The sequence below is a fragment of the Plecotus auritus genome, assembly GCF_963455305.1.
Source record: "Plecotus auritus genome assembly, chromosome: 7".
NCBI lineage: Eukaryota > Metazoa > Chordata > Mammalia > Chiroptera > Vespertilionidae > Plecotus > Plecotus auritus.
This window is the reverse complement of record NC_137774.1, coordinates 40,203,917-40,223,745: the sequence shown is the minus strand read 5'-3', so window position 1 is coordinate 40,223,745 and position 19,829 is coordinate 40,203,917. Positions and strand designations below refer to the sequence as shown.

General features: G+C 40.7%; 1 protein-coding gene across 1 annotated transcript; it reads left to right on the top strand.

Annotated features, from left to right (window-relative positions):
- Window positions 1-11,715: 11,715 nt before the first annotated feature.
- On the top strand, window positions 11,716-12,660 carry LOC308253975 (olfactory receptor 3A1; the record flags this gene model as incomplete). The annotated part of the gene is made up of 1 exon (XM_080679763.1): window positions 11,716-12,660. One exon carries the CDS (start codon window positions 11,716-11,718, stop codon window positions 12,658-12,660), a length of 945 nt encoding a protein of 314 aa, XP_080535889.1.
- Between the last annotated feature and the right edge of the window lie 7,169 nt (window positions 12,661-19,829).

Sequence of the window (19,829 nt, the reverse complement as noted above, 5' to 3'; positions counted from 1 at the left end):
GAGGTGTCCCAGGAGGGTAGAATCACAGCACCTGGTCCTTCCCTTTTATAGATGCTTGAGCCAGATGACTTGTTAGGAGTGAGACTTGTTGTCCCCCAGGAGGCTCTCCCTGATAAAGGGTGTGCAGGTTCTGTAGATCAGAATCCTTGGGCTCACTGCCATTTTGTCCTAGCTACCCTTTTCACTTCAGATGTGCTTCCCTGCCATGTGAGGACACAGTGGGAAGGTGGCTTTCTGCAACCCAGGAAGCTCTGTATCTTGGGAGATTGGTGGTCCTACAGGCAGCCCTTTGTTTATTTTCTGCTTGGGTCCCCAAAAATGCACCAACAAAGATTCTCTCCGAACTGGAATATGGAAAGTCGCAGCCTAGTTCCAAGTATTAGCACACCCTCCTGTCAGGCTTCCCCTGAAACAGCTCCCCAAACTGCTCTTACACAGGACTCCCCACAAGAATTCAGACCCAGTGCAGTATAATTTGAGACACTGATTTCCAGTGCCCTGTCTACATTGCAAGAAGCTGGGGTATTTAACAGTGCAGAGTTTATATTTCGTTTTAGGTGTCTTCTTTTTTTTTCTAAAATGGAAATATCTATTGATTTAAAATTTTTCATTAGGAATTATGTTTATAAAAATAAAAACAAGACAAAATTTTAGCAGTGAAAAATTAAAGTCAAAAACTTCACCCCATTTGTTCTCATCCTTAATAATTTAATTTTCAAGAAGAAAGAAACCACTGTTAAGAATTTAGTGCTTTTCCATTTTGTTTTTTATACATATATAAACATGTATATAATTCTTATATCAACATTAACATGTTTATACCATATAAACATATTGTATATTTTCTAACAATAGCAGCATGTTATGTCATGTTTTATTGTTGACACGGTAGACTTTTTCACCTGTCAAATACCTAAAACTTACCTTATCCATTTTAATGACTGCCTAGTGTTAATTTATGAACCAACCATAATTTACTTACCATATTCTTTTTGTTGGAGTTTAGACTGTTTCTAGATTTACTGCAATTATGATCAATAATGTAAAGAATAGTCTTTAAATATGTGTTTCTATTATTTTGCAAGAATTGCCATAAAATAAGTTCTAGTTAATAAGATTCCTGAATTGAATAAATAAAAATTCCTAAATAAAAATTTAGATATTTGATAAATATTTCCTTTTTAGCATACAAAAGTTTGCACAATTTTATGATTCCAGTGGTGAGTGAAAAGGTTCCTTATACCTTTGTCAACAGTGGCTATTGTCAATAAATTCTTCTAATTTTTGAGAATAAAGTGGTTGAAAATTACCAACTATTATTGTAATATGCATGTCTTTGATGTTCACATAAGGTTGAATATATTTTCAAATGTTTATTATCCATGACGGGCTGAATTGTGTCCCATAAATTTCATATGTTGAAACCCTAGCTCTCAATGTGAGATAGGCATTGGGTCTTTAGTAGATAATTGGGGTAAAATTAAGATGGGGCCCTAATCGATAAGACTATGGCATTAGACGGGAGGAAGAAATAGAAAGGAACACTCTCTCCCCTGCCATGTGAGGACATAGTTGGAAGGCAGATCTCTGTGAGCCAGGAGGAGAGCTCTCACCACAACCTGACCACAACATTGGCACCCAGATCTCAGACTTCCAGCCTCCAAAACTGTAAAGAAATACATTTCTGTTGTTTAAACTACCCAATCGATGATATATTTTTTAATAGAGGCCTGAGCTTACTAATGCAATCCATTAGTATTTCCTCATTGGAAATTATTTTTCCCCCAAGATTGTACATTAGATTTTCAGAACTTATAACTGAAAGGTGTACCCTTTGACCTAGATCTCCCCATTTCTCCCCTTCTGCCCCACCCCCCACCCCAGTTCCTGGCAACCAAAATTCTACTCTCTGTTTCTATGACATTGGCTTAAAACAAAACTTTCCACATACAAGTGATATTGAGGAGATAGAAGAGGGGATTGGTAGTTAGGGACAGGACCACTGGAGTAAAGGAAAATAGGGAAGTCCAAGAATAACAGGATATAGCTTGCTGACTAGTTGCTAAGGCAACCTGGCTGGGCAAAAACCCAGCTAGGAGGGAGTTGCTGGGACAACCCAACTGGGCAGGGAAGACCAACACCCTTAGACAGAGAGTTTCCCCTACTCCTATACAGAGAGTTTCCCCTACCTCTATACAAACAGCTTGCCTTAGCTACCTCTAGACAGAGCTTCTGCAGAAGAACCAATCAGAAGCCAGCAGGGCATATATATACCCCTAGACAGAGAGCTTTCATAGCAACCCACTAGGGTCCCCTCCGTGCTAGAGGGAGTCTGTCTATCTCTCAGTAAACTTTCACTTACCTCTTTGTCCATGAATTCATTGTTCAGTTTTGCAAGACAACGACCCTGGCAAAGTCTGGACATAGCACTTTGGTTTCAGTACCATACAGAACGTGTCTCTCTCTGTCTGGCTTATTTCACTCAGCATAATGCCATCAAATTCCATCCATGTTGTCACAGTGGCAATAATTTCTTCTTTTTGTGCCTGAATATATATTTTTATTGATTTCAGAGAGAGGAAGGGAGAGGGAGAGAGAGATAGAAACATCAATGATGAGAGAGAATCATTGATAGGCTGCCTCCTGCACACCCCCTACTGAGGATTGAGCTCATGACCTGGGCCTGTGCCCTGACCAGGAATCGAACTGTGACCTTCTGGTTCATAGGTCGACACTCAACCAGTGAGCCACACTGGCCAGGCCTGAATAATATATTTTTGTTTATACATATCATATTTTGTTTATCCAATCACCTGTCAGAGGGTAAGAAGGATTCCCCTACCAGTATAAAAGGGAGCACAGTGCTTCCAATACCCTGATTTCAGACATCTAGCTTTTAGAACTGTGGACAAAAAATTCCCATTATTTTAAGCAACCCAGTCTGTGGTCCTTTGTTAAGGCAGCTCTAGAAAAGGATTATATCTGATCTTTATGTGCTAGTCAGACTAGGTTCTAACGAAGTTACTTATATGAATAATTTAACACCTCAGATGAAGGTATGCTCTTCCAGAGATCATTCATTTCTTTCAAAGATGATTTGTTTCTGCTTCTGGTGGTCCCTGGCAGCTGTCTGTCTTAGTCTGTTCAGACTGCTAGAGTACCATAGACTGGTTGGCATATAAACAACATAAATTAATTTCTCACAGTTTTGGAGGCTGGAAAGTCCAAGACCAAGGTGCTAGCAGATTCAGTGCCTTCTAAGGGCCCACTTCCTGGTCCATTTCATAGTTGGCCATCTTCCCATTGTGTCTTCACACGACAGAAGGGATAAATGGCAGAAGGGGTGAGGGAGTCCTCTGGGGTCACTTTCATAATTTTTTTCAATCCTCATTCAAGGAGTGAGGATATTTTCCCATTGATTCAAGAGAGAGTGGAAGGAAGGGGGGAAGGGAGAGAGAGAAGTGAAGAGAGAGGGAGAAGACATCCATGTGACAGAGACACATACATTGGTTGCCTCCCACATGCACCCGGACTGACCAGAGGTGAGGACCAGACCTGCAACCATAGTATGTGCCCTTGACCCAGAATTGAACCTACTGCCTTCCAGCGCGCAGGCCGATGCTCTAACCATCAAGCAATGCTGGCCAGTGCTCTGGATCACTTTTATTTTATTATTTTAAAAATATTTTTTTATTGATTTCAAAGAGGAAGCGGGGGAAGAGAGAGATAGAAACATCAATGATGCTGCCTCCTGCACACCCCAAACTGTGAATCAAGCCCCCAACATGGTCATGTGCCTTGACCGAGAATCCAACCATGACCTCCTGGTTCATAGGTTGACATTCAACCTCTGAGTGACACTGGCCAGGCTCTGCAGTCACTTTTAAAGGACACTGATCCCATTCATGAGGCCTCTACCCTCATGAGCTAATTACCTACCAAAGGCCCCACTCTGAGCACCATCACATTAGGGGTTAGGATTTCAACATTTGAACTTTGGTGGGGACACAAAAATTCAACCCATAACAGTGGCACTACTTGTCCAACACAACTTTGAACTGGTTCAAGGCTTAAAGATTTCTGACAACCAAGATCATGTGTACCTAGGCTGAAAATTAATATGGAGGCTGGTTCTTGCATGACTGTGATACTGCAGTAGTAGTTTTCCTCTTTTACTTGAGAATTATTTTAAAAGTATATTTAATTTTGTTGTGGATTTTTATTTAGGTTTAAGCTTCTACTATCATTTATAATTTTTTTATGTTTAGAAAAATGTTACTGAATGATGAAGAGCCTTAACATTCACACATTACATCCCTAAGCCAACAATGCAAGCCTAACTCTAGAGGGTCAACTCCCAATACGACCACCAAGTCTGCAATTCTTTGCTACTCTGAGAATAAGTAGCAGATACAATGGGAGAGCAAGAGAGTGACGCTGGAGGTAGCAGGTGCATGTGGATCTCAGTGCTACAGACTGAGCTATTGGAGTGGAGCTGAGGCTGCTATTACTGAGGGTTGAGTGCTTCAGGCTTAATCCTAGAGCACAGTCTGTGGTATATTTGAAACAGTATTTATCACAAACAACAGGAGCTAAAAGTATATTGTTTGGGGAAGAGGGATTGATTGGAAGGAGGTGGGGGAGTAAGTCACACCGCATAATTGTTGAGATCATGTACCTTGGGATCAATCAGACAAATACAAGTTTGCCCCCAATTCCTCAAAGTCCTAACTCCGTGGCCTTAGGCAAATTACTGAATCACTCTGAATCTCTATTTATCTGTAAAATGAAAATAATAAAGGGGTCTACTTCATGGAATTGTTTAAATGGTTGATTGGGACTCAGTGCATATAAAGCTCATGGTATGGTGTAACATACATGGCAAGCACATGATAAATGTTACCAATTGTTATGTTAGTAACAACATTTGTGGTCTCCTACTAGGAACTTTGTGTATTACTTCATTTAATCCTCCCAGCAACCAGAAGAGGGGATATTACTCTTATTCCAAAGGCAAGAATACTGGGGTCCAAAGGGGTTCAGTAGCTGCTAATAATTGGAGAGCAGAACTACTCATCTACAAAGTCCAGCAGTCTTCACAAAGAGGGTAAGCTCTCACAAGGGCAATGGGAGTAATTCATTGAGGAGGACATGCACTACACAACCTCTCCAAATTCCTGTCTTTCCTCATCTCTACCACTAGGCTGTCATCTTCTAAGGTCCTGGCCCAGAAACTAGTGGTAGGGTGCATCTTTCCAGAGGCCCCTGGGCCCTCCTAGCACAGCACAGTGCTTCCGCCACCTCTCGGAATCATTATGGGACTCCCACAGCACAGTCTCTGTGGCCCTCACTAACAAGGCCCTGGGTGAGAATGTACTTTGTTCCTGAGATTTCATTAAGAATTAGATGTTTGAAAAGGTTTCTCCAGTTTTTGTCTCCTTTCTTGGGTTTCTCCCTCATCTCCAGCTTTAGAAGTCAGCTTGTCTCTGCTCACAGGTCCTATTTGGACTAGACATCTGAGAGAGCGAAGTTCCTTGTGTGACAAACAACTCCCCTATGTCCTAGGTGTAAAGTGGAGTTATTAAGGTAACTGCCCTAATTATCCTGCAGATTAATACTGGTATTGGGGTGCGGATAAAGATGATGTTTGGAGAATTTCTAAATCATCACAGAGTCATGAGGTACCACTGCTTGACTGCTGCAGTATTGATTAGGACTTGTATTATCTACCTGTGCTTAGCTCTCCTCCTATTCTCCTCCCCCTTCTTGGGCTAATTTTGTGGTCCCACGAGGTTAATGCTATGGTGGAGAAGTCCATGTCAGAGATGGTCTCAGCCTCTCTTTATCTCATTTCCATATATATAGCCCCTTATCTGCCTCCTGAATAGCTGACAGATCTTGGGCAGATTCTCGCCCCTTTTACACCCCTTTTCATAAAAACGCACTGACCTCTGTGCCAATACAAGGTGAGTTCTTTTGTGGTCCTCCCTCTGCTCCCATGTAAGAAAAAAGGGACTTTAGTGGTCACTGAGTAGTCAAACCTTCTGGTTTTACAGATGCAGCAACCAAGATCTCATAAGCAAAATCAGGACTTGCTCAGGATGACATATCAGGTGAGAGGAAGAGCTGGGACTTTGACCCAGAGATTGGGGTTCCTCCTTCAGGCATCTTTACCACTTCTCTCTTTTTTAGATGAAAGCTTGTTGTTTTTATTTATTCTGTTAGAGGTGAGTGAGGTGAAACTCAGTGTTCAACTTCCAGGCTCAGAACCCAATCCTTACTAGGCAGCCTGACCAGTTCCCTAAGACCAACTCTAGTGCATGAAGGGACTTCAGAGCAGGAAGTGGTCACAGCATAATAGACAGCCTGAAGAATAGAATTGTAGGACCCTAAGAGTAGTGGTCTAGATGGGACCCCTTGACTCTGATCACTCTTGTGATTTCATCAGCACGGATGTCCTGGATGGATAGTCCAGGGGACAAACTCAGAAATTTCAAGTTCTCAAGTAAGCTTCATCCTTTATTGATTGAAGACTAGACAGCAGCTTATGGCCTACTTATTTTAAAGGAATATTTATTCTGATTATAGAAAACATGTGGGAAATTTATACAAAAAACCATGTCAGTGTGTGGATTGCTACAATTGCATGCCCATCTAGACAAATGAAGGAGCCATCTCTACAGCACTAACCTTGTGTCTTTTACATGACTCCACCGCCTCCAAATTATATAAATTCTTCAAAGTCCAGCACAAATCCCAACCTGTCCAGAAGCCCTTTCCTCACTCCCGTAGGCCACAATGATGCCCTCTTTGTCAGGATATTTTAATTTATCTACGAATAGAACATAGCTAAAATGAATTTATGCATATAGTTCTTAAAGTTGAATCAGTCTTGAATCTTATCCTAAAATGGACTGTAGGAAGTACACTGAATGACTAACTGATTGGGCCAGAAGGTGAAGTGGTGAGTGCCACATAGAAGACAAAGTACAGCTGGAATGTTGAAGATGTAAATATCACTTTAAGATGGGCACAGATCAGGGAGGTATTTCTGGAGGAGGGAGCATTTGAGCTGAGCTTTAAAAACTTTGACTATGTGATGTTGGAAGAAGGACATTCTATATAGAGGAGATAGCATGGGTAAAGATGGGGATATAGAAAGTCACAAAGTTTGCAATCTGATCACATGGGTTAAAACAAAAAGGGAAATTAAGGGGCAGCTGCTGACTGTGACCATGACCCACCCTAGCCACTCAATTGGACTTCAGCTACTGCAGACTGGAATCTAAAAGGGCACAGCTACAGTGATTGTGGGACTGGGTCTTTGAGTCATAAGAATGAGTCAGAAATAGATTTAGAGAGAATTGCAGGAGAAGGACATGGTCTTATGATCCTTGAGATACCTTGGGTTTCTTAGAGCAGCGGTGTGTGTAAAGGTTAAGAGCAGGCTCTGGAGTCAGACTACATGGGTGAAAATCCTGCCTCTGCCACTTGCTTTATGTGACTTATGCCAACTCCCCCTGCCCCCTGTAAAACAGGGATTAAAAATGGTATCCATCTAATAGGAATGGAATAAGTGAGTTAATACATGCAAAGAAAGCACTTAGACCTGTACAGGGTGCTTAGTCCCGAGTAAGTGTCTTGGTAACGGTTAGCTATGATTATTATCAGAGAATGCTCCCAGGAAATCCTGTCAGTATTAAAGATATTGGGGCAGTCTGTACAGTGGAAATCATAGGGGAAGTGGTTTCTGGTTTCTCTTTTGTTCAGTTAGTTTATTGTGATTTGGCACTTAATAGGTATGTCTTGATCATGCCCACGAGGTGGTATTTTATAAAATATTAGAATAAATGATATTAATTGTAGACAAATCAGAAAGTGGAGAAGATTAGAAGAAAGATAATAAAAATCACCTGTATTATTACTCAAATCACTGATAAATTTTGGTATTTCCTTCAAGTCTTATTTCTCTGTGTGTGAGAGTGTGAGTGTTGAGTGTTTTTGTGTTAGTATTAAAATAATATTATGTTGTATAGTTTTGCAGTTTTGGGGTGCTTAATATTTTTCTGCTGCAGGGAAGTTTATATAGCATGAGAATATTTTATTCATTAAAGTTTAAACAAAATTTCTTTCAGCAGTTTTATTAGCCTAGAGATTGCTACTAGAGTAATTATTTTTGACATTGTTCTCTGTTTTGTTTGCATTTTGAGACTATTTAAAATATATTTTAATTTACATTTTTCTATAGTTGTGCCTATTTTACTTAATTTTTTATTTAAGTAATATAGAGCTATAGAGAGTATTCTTTTAAAATTTATTTTTTTCTTCTGTATCTCTGTAATATTTTCGATTTGTAATTGTTTGCATTTACCCCTTTTTTTCTTGCTTATACTTACTTGCCCAAATATCAGTTTATTGGCTTATTTAAATGGATTTACTTTTCTTTTTTTTTCTAATATATTATTTACTCATTCATTCTATCATTCTGTCTCCCACTTACTCAGTCTTCTTCCCCAGAGAAGACCAATACTTCCAGTGTCTTGAGTATTCTTCTGGATATATATTTACAAATAAAAATTCATATGATATTATACTATACTTTACTATATCAGTATGCATGTGTGTGTTCTTTTCCTCCTTTTCAATGTAAACCAAAGCATACTGTACATTCTACAAGTTATATTTTACATTTAATAATACAGCTTTGATATCTTTCAAATTAGCACAGACAGAGCTGTTTTCTATAGCTGCATAGTATTCATTTGTAAGGATATACCATTATGAATTTAGCCAGTCCTCTGATAAAGAACAGTTAGGTTATTTTCAATTATTTGCTATTACAAACAGTGCTGCAACAAACAGCTTCACACATATGGCACTTTTCACATGTGCCCATATATCTGTTGGATAAATTCTCAGAAGTGGAATTTCTGGGTAAAAGGAAAGACACTTTTGTAATTTTGAAAAATATTGCCAATTTTCCCTTAAAAATTTTTTTTATTGACTTCAGAGAGGAAGAGAGATGGAGAGAGAGATAGAAACATCCATGATGCAAGGGAATCATTGACCAGCTGCCTCCTGCACGTCCCACATTGGGGATTGAGCCAGCAACCCAGGCATGTGCCCTGATGGGGAATTGAACACTGACCTCCTGATTCATAGGTTAATGCTCAATCTCTGAGCCACACCAGCTGGGCCCCTTTTTTCCTTTCAGTTCTATCTGATAACTACCATGCAAATTTCCCTGTGGCCAATCCTAACCTGGAAGCATACAGAGAATGGAATTTGGGAAATGTAATCCAGTTTAGCTAAATTGCTGGAATTTTGAAATTTTTATAGATTAGTCAATTTTTTAAAGTTTTTTTTCTATCTTTTGAGTCATCCTTACACTATTAAAATTCCACATTTCCCCCCAATAGTTTCAATTTTGTATTTAAATATTTGATCCATTTAGAATTTTATTTTTGCAAAATATATGAGGTATGTATGCAACTTATGTTTTTCCAGGATAGCTACGTTATTGCGTCTATTCATATAATTTATTGCATAATACATTTTCCCATTCATTTAAGATGCCACTTATATCATGTACTAAAGTCCTATATTACCTTAGGTCTATTTCTGTACTTGTCATTTTTTTTAGAGCTTATAAAATGTTATTTTATTTTAACTTTTTTCTCAGCTTTTTTGAAATGTAACTGACAATAAAATTGTAATATGTTTGAAGTGAACATACATAATGATTACATACATTTGCACTGTGAAAGGATCCCTGCAATTACATTAACACATCCATCACCTCATATAGTTACTTTTTTTTTGGTGAGAACACTGAAGTTCTCTTAGCAAATTTCAATGATGCAATGCAATATTATTAACCATAGTCACCATCATATACATTAGATCCTTAAACTTCATTCTTCTTTTTTTTAATGAATTCTTGATAGTTTTTTTTTCATTTTTTTTATTGATTAAGGTATTTTAACTAAAAGTTTGCACCCTTTTACCAACCTCGCCCCATTTCTTATAGTTTTTCTAATTTCTTGATTTGATTATTTAAACAATGTTCTTTCTTTTTGGTTTTTAATATATTTATTTAAGGTTATAAATTTTCTTCTGAACATTGATTTAGTGATAACTCTTTATTCTGGTGTGTGTTGATTTCATTATCTCCCCTTTTCCTCCCACAGATATTATTTATTGTTAGCTTTGTTTCCCTATTTGGTCCACCTGTTTCTTAACAATTTTTTAAAATATTAGGATTTATTTGTAAAAATCATTTTTCTTTAAATTGACTGTGATTAAATATTATTGTATGAATTATTTATTCTTTTAGAATTTGCTGAATTTCTAGTTTACATATGCTCTTTGGGTAGGGTGAATGTTTCAGGGGCACTTGGAAAAGGTGAGCATATCAGTTCTACCTCTTGAATAATTAATTATATTAAAGTCTCTTATAGCCTTACTTTTCTATCAAATTAAGTCTATTACAAAATTCAGTAAAATCCACTAACTATTATCTTACTTCTGCCTGGAATCCTGAACTTTTGGCTGTATGTATCAATACCAGATATTTGGAGCATTCATTTGTCTTCTGGCATCCTTATGATTCAAAATTAGGGGTGAGTTACTTTAGCATTTCCCTGTCTGTAATCAATGTAGATAGGTAACTAGAGCTGTTTTCTTTATCTCTCACCCCAGCTTTATGGTTTGTCTACAGCCTGCAAATACAGCCTACCTGTGAGATTTGTCATTTAGCTCTTCTTTGCTTCTTGAATCCAACTCAGGATCACAGAAGTAATGATGCCATACTATGCACCCTACTCCCATTATTGCAAAGAAGGGCTTTTGGGTTTATTCCCTAGTGAGTGCCCTTTTTCTATGGAGAATTATACTTGTCTAGATTTTCCTATGGTCATGGATTTTATTCTTTCTGCCACTCTCCTATTTTATGTCCACCATTCTTTTTTTTTTAAATTGTTTGAAGTATTACAAATAGTAGTACATATGTCTCTTTATTTTCCCCCATTGACCTCCCCCAAGCCTCCCCTTCCCCCCAGTACATGCCTTTACCTGCTCGCCCCCCCCCCAGTGTCTTTTATCCATTGGTTATGTTTATATGCATGCGTACAACTCCTTCAGTTGATCTCTTACAGCCCCCCCTCCCCCCGCAAAACCTCCTCTGCCTTCCCACTGTAGTTTGACAGTCTGTTCAATGTCCACCATTCTTGAAGTCCTCTGATATAAGTCGTGCATTAAGAGTTTTGTATATTTACCAATTTTTTTGAAGATAGAATCTATATTTTTATTCTTGTTTTGTTTGTCTTGGGAAGAGATGAGATTTGAGAAGAGAAAGTTCCAGATTTACTCTGCTATGTTTAAATAAAAAATACACTTTCCACTTATTTATTTTTCCCAAGGGTTTTGTCTTTCAAATCTCTACTAATAGATTATTTCACCTAAGACAGAGAGGGTGGTTTAGAGTGATGATGTGTCACCTGTCCATATACCTGAGAATGAAGAAAAGCCATTGAGGTAAATGTTGTGAGAGTTAATAGTCGTGGTGTGCCCTTGGGAATAAGAAAGTTGTTCCTTGGAGAGGTGGGATTTAATAAAGGGCTCAACACATAGAAAGGAGTCTATTTTCATTTTTTTGAATAAATATATTGAGAAGAATTATTCTTTATCTCCTTGGATGCTTCCTTGCAGGAACTAATGCAGCCAAAATCTGGGGCCAATGAAACAGTTACTGAATTCATCCTGCTGGGCTTGGTGGAGACACCGGGGTTGCTACCACTTGTCTTTGTGCTCTTCTTCTTTGCCTACCTGCTCACAGTTGGGGGCAACCTCAGCATCCTGGCTGCCATTTTGGTGGAGCCCAAACTCCACACCCCCATGTACTTCTTCTTGGGGAACCTATCAGTGCTGGACATTGGGTGCATCACCGTCACTGTTCCCTCAATGTTGGGTCGCCTCTTGTCCCACAACCGTGCAGTTCCCTATGGAGCCTGCCTCACACAGCTTTTCTTCTTCCTTCTCTTGGTTGGTGTGGACTGCTTCCTGTTGACAGCCATGGCCTATGACCGATTTCTGGCCATCTGCCGGCCCCTCACCTACAGCACCCGCATGAGCCAGATGGTCCAGAAGATACTGGTGGCTGTATCCTGGGCTTGTGCTTTCACCAATGCACTGACCCACACTGTGGCCATATCCACGCTCAACTTCTGTGGTCCCAATGTGATCAATCACTTCTACTGTGACCTCCCACAGCTCTTCCACCTCTCTTGCTCCAGCACCCAACTCAATGAGCTGCTGCTCTTTGCTGTTGGTTTCATAATGGCAGGTACACCCATGACTCTCATTGTCACCTCCTATGCTCACGTGGCAGCTGCAGTTCTAAGAATCCGCTCAGTGAAGGGCAGGAAGAAAGCCTTCTCCACATGTGGTTCCCATCTCACTGTGGTTGCCATATTCTATGGTTCCGGTGTCTTTAACTACATGCGACTAGGCTCTACCAAGCTTTCAGATAAGGATAAAGCTGTTGGAATTTTTAACACTGTCATCAACCCCATGCTGAACCCAGTCATCTACAGCCTCCGGAACCCTGATGTGCAGGGTGCCCTCTGGCGGGTGATCACAGGGAAGCGGTCACTGACATGATAAGGTCTCCAGTGTCACTTCCTTCTTTTCTCTTTTTGGACTAAGGGAGAAATCCTCTGGGGCTCGTAGCTAGGACAAAGGATTCAGAACTGCTATCTATCTGAGCATAGGATTTATTTATTTATTTATTTATTTATTATTTATTTATTTATTTTGTTAGAGGATAATAATTATTGTTTCTCCAAAGAAGCCCTGCCCAGCTATAGGCAATGGATATGCAAACTAATGTGTCTGTTCCCTCAACAAATTACAACTTCAGTCACTGTGTGCTCTCTTTTCTGGGTAGAAGTGAAACCTAGGGAGCCCTGAATGCTTACAGGTTCATATCCCACAGAGAATGACTCTTTGGTTGGTTATAGTCTGGTTTCCCCAAAATATCTCTGCAAATTTCCCTACCAGGAGGTCGAGTTCGGGTATAGTTGGTCTGTTAATAAACCATAGGCCTAGAGATCAGGATTATTTCATTTTTCTCATCAGGCTTCTACAAGTCTAAAAATGCAGCTCATCTCTTTCTATCACATTAAGATGCCCTGAGATATAGAGGGGACAAATGGGGAGCTGTATGGTCATGTGTTCTCTAGTAACTCTGGAGATCATGATCCCTGTGTGCAAAAAAAAACAAAAAACAAACAAAAAAAAAAAACACAAAAAAAACACAACTGTTTTTAAATCCTCATCTAAGGATATATTTAATGATTTTGGAGAGAGGGGAAGGGAGAGAGAGAAATATTGATGCCTCCACTGGGGATTGAAGCCACAATCTAGGTATGTGCCCTGACTGGGAATTGAACCCATAATCCTGCTTTCCAGGGACATATAAGAAGACACATTCTTCTTCTGTGTCCTCAGAGGTAGGCCCAACTGCAGATCTTGAAGTGACCCCATAATCCAGCTTCTACCCTTTGAAGCATAGGCTAGGAACACATCTGCCCATCCAGTGACTTGGAGGAAGACACAGTCCCACAGTCCCACGGTCCCACAGTTTAAACAGGCCTGCCAAAATGGTCTGACGGTGGTTCTTGCAGAGGCCCTATAACCAATATCTAACTTCAAAGAGACATCTCAGCAGTTTATTGGGACCAGCTCCAGGCATCCCTGCCAGAATGTTAAATTCTGAATCCTGAAAAGTGCTACCATGTCAATGAACTCCTCCTATTCAGCCTTACATTCTAGCTACTCCTTCATTCCTCATGATCCATTCCCATATTACTCCTCTATAAACTGAAGGAACGTCCAGTTTATGCCATGATTTAATAGCCAGTGTATTAGTTTCTTATTGCTCCTTTAACAAATAACTATAAAGTTGGTGACTTAAAACAACAGAAATTTATTCTCTCATGGTTCTGGGGGCCAATCCAAAATGAGTCCTACAGGGCATACTTCAAGGTGTCAGCAGGGAAAGTTCTTCCTAGAAACTCCAGGGGAGAATCCATTCTTTGTCTCCTCCATCTTCTAGTGGCTGCTGGCATTCTTTGGCTTGTGGCCACATCACTCCAATTTCTGTTTCCATCACCATATTGCGTTTTTCTCTTCTGTAATAAAATATCTCTCTACTTCTCTCTTATGAGGACTCTTGCAATTACTTTAGGGCTCTCTTGGATAATCTAGAATAAGCTCCCCAGCTGAAGACTTCTAACAATCTACAAAGTCTTTTTACCATATAAAAAGATGATTTCAGGAATTCGGGCCTAGATATATCTGGGGGCCATTATTCAGGCTGCCACAGCCAGGCATGGGAATTCTTTTCAATGAGAAAATTATTTCCTCTTGGATTATAGATGGGATTTACCCCCTCAGAATATGGTTAGAACTAACTCTATTTTTTCTGGAGGCACTGTGGAGAAATGAAAGAAGTTCTTGAGGAGGACAAAAATCACCTCCTTTGCACGGTCTTTAGGCAAAAGGAGGTTAACTTCCTCTAGCAAGGGAGCAGAGATACTTTTACCAGTCAAGTTAAGGAGCGTTGTGGGGTTCCAAATTCTCATGTTCAACTTCTCAAACATCCCCATTCAGGACTCAGGTCTCACTCTTTCCCTATCAGGGCTCTGAATTTAGCATAGGAGATGCTACATAGTCATCATCCCTTATAGCTCTACCACCCTTACAATTGGCTCCAAGAATTTTCAGCACTGTCTGCCTTGTGGCAGCAGAAGATTCATGTCTCATTAAGTATTGCCATGGAAGTATCCTGGCTTTCACAACATACCTTGAATTGTTGGCTGGCTGACCTGGGCCCATCATTCTGTTTCATCAAGACTTCCAAGAAAGTTAACAAAGACCACTCTTTATTCTTCAAACTCCCCTATTCTTATAATTACCATGGTGCTCATAATATTAGTGTGCTAGTATTGATACACAATCAAGTGTTTCACCTTCCACATGCACCTCATCCCAACCTACCATAAGCGAGTAATTATGCTAGGGGTTAACACCAGCCCCACTTTCTCCAAGCAGTGGTGAATGGTCCAGTTCCAGAATTTAATTTGGAGGATATGCTTACTAGGGCTATCCCATGGCCAACTGTCAGAATTGGGCTCCCATCAAAGGAGAGCCCAAGACAAGATGCATGTGCAGTTTAAATAGGAAGTCATCTCAGAAGCAAGAATAAGTTTATTTATTTGGAGGTGGTCCCAGGGAGCAAGACTGAGGCTATGAAGACAGTGACACAAAGAGGGAACTGTCCCTGACTGAGGGTCATTACCAAGGTCCCTGCTGTGGACAGCAGAGTCTGGATTGTGCAAAAGCATATAGAATGCCTCTCAGAGTTGCCTGGTGAAGAAGCAGTGGGGCATTATCCACTGGTTCTTGTAACCTATTTTGAAGTCCTTTACTCTCTGAGTTCCACACATGCTCAGATCTAGTGAGCTTCTCCTCCCCTGACCCCCTGTCACCCCTGCCCTCTATTGTTCAGGGCATTAGAAGATTCCAAAGAAGTGGCTACACTCTGTCAGCTCACAGTGAGCAGAAACCTGTAGGGAACTCTCCAACCCAGCCAAGACTGAAATCAGAAGAAGGGCCAAGCAAGACATGAGTCAGAACATCAGCTCTGAATGCTCTAATCTACTTCATAGAATTGTTGTGAGGACAGATACAGACTCCAGGCATGTAAGGTTCTTTTACATTCCCGTGTCTGTAACAAGCACTCATAAATGTTATGTACCGTTGAACCTCCATTAGCAGCTTAATGAGTCTTAGTTCATTAATATTCTTCACTAATAACCTGTGATAGGAGATATGCTCATTTCACAGATGAGGAAACTGAGTCCCTGAAAGGTGCAATAGCTTGCACACAGTCAAACAACTAGTAACCAGGGGAGCAGGTCTGTCTACAGTGCTTTCCTTCCTGCAGCAGGCTTCTCTGCTGGGAGAAGAGACAGCACTCTCTCTTGGGGGATGGGGTGTTGGGTGAGTAGTTACTGGTGGGTTTAGGGGTTGGGGGAACACATGTTTCCACCTCACACATCTTCTGTTTGCTAATCTATGACCTTCACCAGGGCTTTCCATTTTCAAGGGCCTGGCCTAGATAATCATATTGGTAGGCAGCATCCCTGGGGTCCTTCTAGTAGGTAAAGCTCTTTATCACCACTTCCGGAACCATTACAGGTGCCCCAAGGCCCAGTCCCAGCAGCCCCCACTAACAAGGCCCTGAGGGGGAAAGCACCACACTCCTGAAAACTCATTAGAAAAGTGGGTTTGGAGAAAGCTTCTCCCTCTTTGCTTTTCTTCTGGGGCCTCCTCCTCATCCCAGGGCTAAGGCAAGTTTGGGAATGAGCTTGTCTCTGCTCAAAGGCACCTGCTTGGGGCTGGCCTCTGGCAAAGAAAACCCCTCTGGGAAATAAAACCTGTATCTAGTCCCAATTACACCTCTAGTTTGCTGGGTGACTTTAAGGACATGGGCAAGTCCTGTAGGCCTCAGCAACCCACCATTAAGTGGAATTTATATCACCTGCCCCAACTCCCTGCCATAGGGCCAGGGCAGAGATAAGGACTTTTTAAAGAAAATCTCACTACCAGAAGTGTAAGGCATTGTTGCTATATTTATGAAGGGCTTGAGTTGTTTACAAAACAACTTGTATCTCTCCCAAGATGTCCCCTCTTTCCTGGGAGGGCTAATTTCTGAGGTCTCCCTAGAGGATAACACCCAGTGAAAATAGACCTTGGATAGAGAAGCTGTCAGCTTGTTTTTCCTCATTTTCTTTTATATGCTGACAGCTCCTCATTTTCTGAGTAGATAACTGAGTCTGCACAGCTGGTAGTTTCTTCCCTGAAGGAAACCCACTGGCTTCTATGCCCATGTCAGGGTGAGTATTCCCAGGGATCCTTCCTCTGCTCTTCTGTTGGCATCAGCTCAAACCCAACTCTATGTAGTGCAACTGATGCCCCTAAAAAAGGGAAGCCTTTTTAGGGAAAGATCTGGGATGATAACACGGAGGTCCTGGATCCTCTCTGGCCCCTTTGCCCATGCCCCCTTTCCTGGATGAAGCCACCTGCTCTCTGTTACTCTTAGGGGACAGTGTGAAGGGACTCCCCGAGTCTAGTTCACTACCCAGGACGACTTCCTCAGGCAGCCAGAACCTTCACTTCAGTCGCAGGCCTTGTTGAGCCTTTTCATCACTGGGAGGAACTGGTGGAGGTCCAGAGTAGGGAGCTATCTTAGCGCAGTGAGGAGAGCCTGGGGCTCATTACAAGGCCCCAAGAGTGGTCATATAGGAGGGCTCCTCATGTTGGGCATCATGGTGACCCTGACAGACCCTCTGGATGTCACTGGATGATTGGAGGTCATCTCAGAATCCCACTGATTTCAGGTAAGTTGTACCTCTGGCCACCTGAGGGTTGGCAGCAGCTGTTTTGTTGTTCTTCTATCCCTGACTATAACTTACTTGTCTGGAAGGTTTCACCCTCCTAAGGGCCTTATTCTTTTGGGTGATTTACATGAAAATAAACCTATCAGTGTGTGAATTGCTACATTTCCTGCCTGTTCCATCAAAACTAAGGAAAGCAGTAGTTAGTCCCTGCAGCAACCTTGCATCCTCCTGCACATGGCCCTCCCATCCACTACATCAGACTAATGCATTAAAATGTCTAGTGGAAATTCAATATTTCCACAATGTCTTCCATAACAACTCCAGCTCATTCTAGAGCCCTCCTTCTCTGATATCCTATAAACACTGGAACCATCATTTATTTATCTAAGAAATATGGATACCTACTATGTGTGAAATATTGTGGTAAGTACTGCTATTGGAAAACTGAAGCAGTCTACAGAGAAGTAGGGGAGATATGCTTTTTAGAGAAGTGACTTAGCTTGAAGGTAAACAGTAATAATGTGTAGTGGTAGCTGAGATCTATCTATCTATCTATCTATCTATCTATCTATCTATCTATCTCTATCTAGAGACAGAGAGAGAGCTAGAGACAGGGAGACAAAGGAGAGAGAGGGGTGGGAGAGAGAGAGAGAGAGAGAGAGAAAGAGAGAGAGAGAGAGAGAGAGAGAGAGACCCTTTTGAGATGGAGACTTTTTTTTTTTTTTTTACAAAGAATTCATTCATACCCAGTATTTGAATCAAGTCTTCATATACTTGGCCATGTGGAGTTGGAGGGAAGCCCTTGCAGGTAGAGAAAACAGCATGAATAAAAAGGTAAAAAAATCATGGGGTCGTAATCTAATGCTTACGTTAAAATGGACCCAAAAGGGAAAATGAAAAGTAGTTAATTACTCTTTAATATATGTAAAGAGCTGTTATTCATCTATTGATTTGTTAATTTGCAAAGCATTTATCAATTATCAGTTTCATAAATGGTGATTACCCCTGAGAATGATCCCCCCTCCCAATCTCACCAAGTATGTGCACTTAGAATTTTAAGACTATTTTAGAGTTCACTGCATCCAACTTTTTATCCATGTGAGCTTAGGCCCTCATCACACTTTCCCTTTTGTTAGAGTCACCAGACTCCATCTTCTGATGCCAGTGTGTTCTCTGCCAGGGAATAACATCACTCTTAGTGAAGCTCTAGCTCTGCCTATTCCATGGTCAGTAAAGGCACATAAATATATTTTGACCAGGAGTTTATTATAAAAGCTGAAGAACTTAGCTCCATCTGGCTCTACATATGTGCTTGCTTCATGTGGGGACCTCTCCTTAGAGCTATTGGTCAATGGGTCATGCCCAGGGCAAGGACAAGTGGAGACTAGTGGCCTTCACTAGCAGCAACCACCTAGGGTTGCCCCTAGTAGCAACCACCAGGTAGGTTATGTTGCAATTTTTATTTCCGAGGCACGTATCAGATACTATAAAAACAAATAGTTTAAAATTAAGCTGTTATTCAAAGTCTAGAGTAAGAGCTTAATTAACAACAACAACACTGGCAATTTATTGACTAAGGGATTTTGAATTTATATTTCAGAGTATGTTTCTCACCTTGGGAAAATGTACTTGGCTAGAGTGTCCGACGTCCACAATCATGGGGTTCGTCTCCTTGATTCTTGCCATATCTTTGCTTCATCTTCACTATTTCTAAAATCCTTGAAACTAGGTTATATTTTAAAATACCATCTAGTTTTACCAGAAATATCATTAAATTTTTATTTTGAAATCTGCTTATTGGTTTGGAATAATCCCTCAGAGTAAAATGGGAAAATTCCATCTTAATCTTCCTACATTCAAAGAGGAAGTCTGCTTTTATCTTAATGTATTTTCCCAAGTATTCTGGCCCTTTCAATAAAGAGAGTATGAGCCCTAACCGGTTTGGCTCAGTGGATAGAGTGTCGGCCTGTGGACTGAAGGGTCCCAGGTTCAATTCTGGTCAAGAGCATGTACCTTGGTTGCGGGCACATCCCCAGTAGGGAGTGTGCAAGAAGCAGCTGAATCGATTTTCTCTCCCATCGATGTTTCTAACTCTCTATCCTTCTCCTTTCCTCTCTGTAAAAAATCAATAAAATATATTTAAAAAAAATAAGGAGAGTATGGGAGGGACAGGGGATGGGGGTTTGGGCATTTCAGCTGAGAGTAGGATAGAGGCTTTGAGGTGGTGGGAGGTCAGTGAGTGAGGTAGTGGGGAGTGTGAAATCATCAGCTGGAGCACTTATCAGGGAGTTGTGAACAAAGTTGGTTCAAAACATTTATGTTGAGTAAATACATTAGGTGGACTGATGCTTTCACACCTGGGAC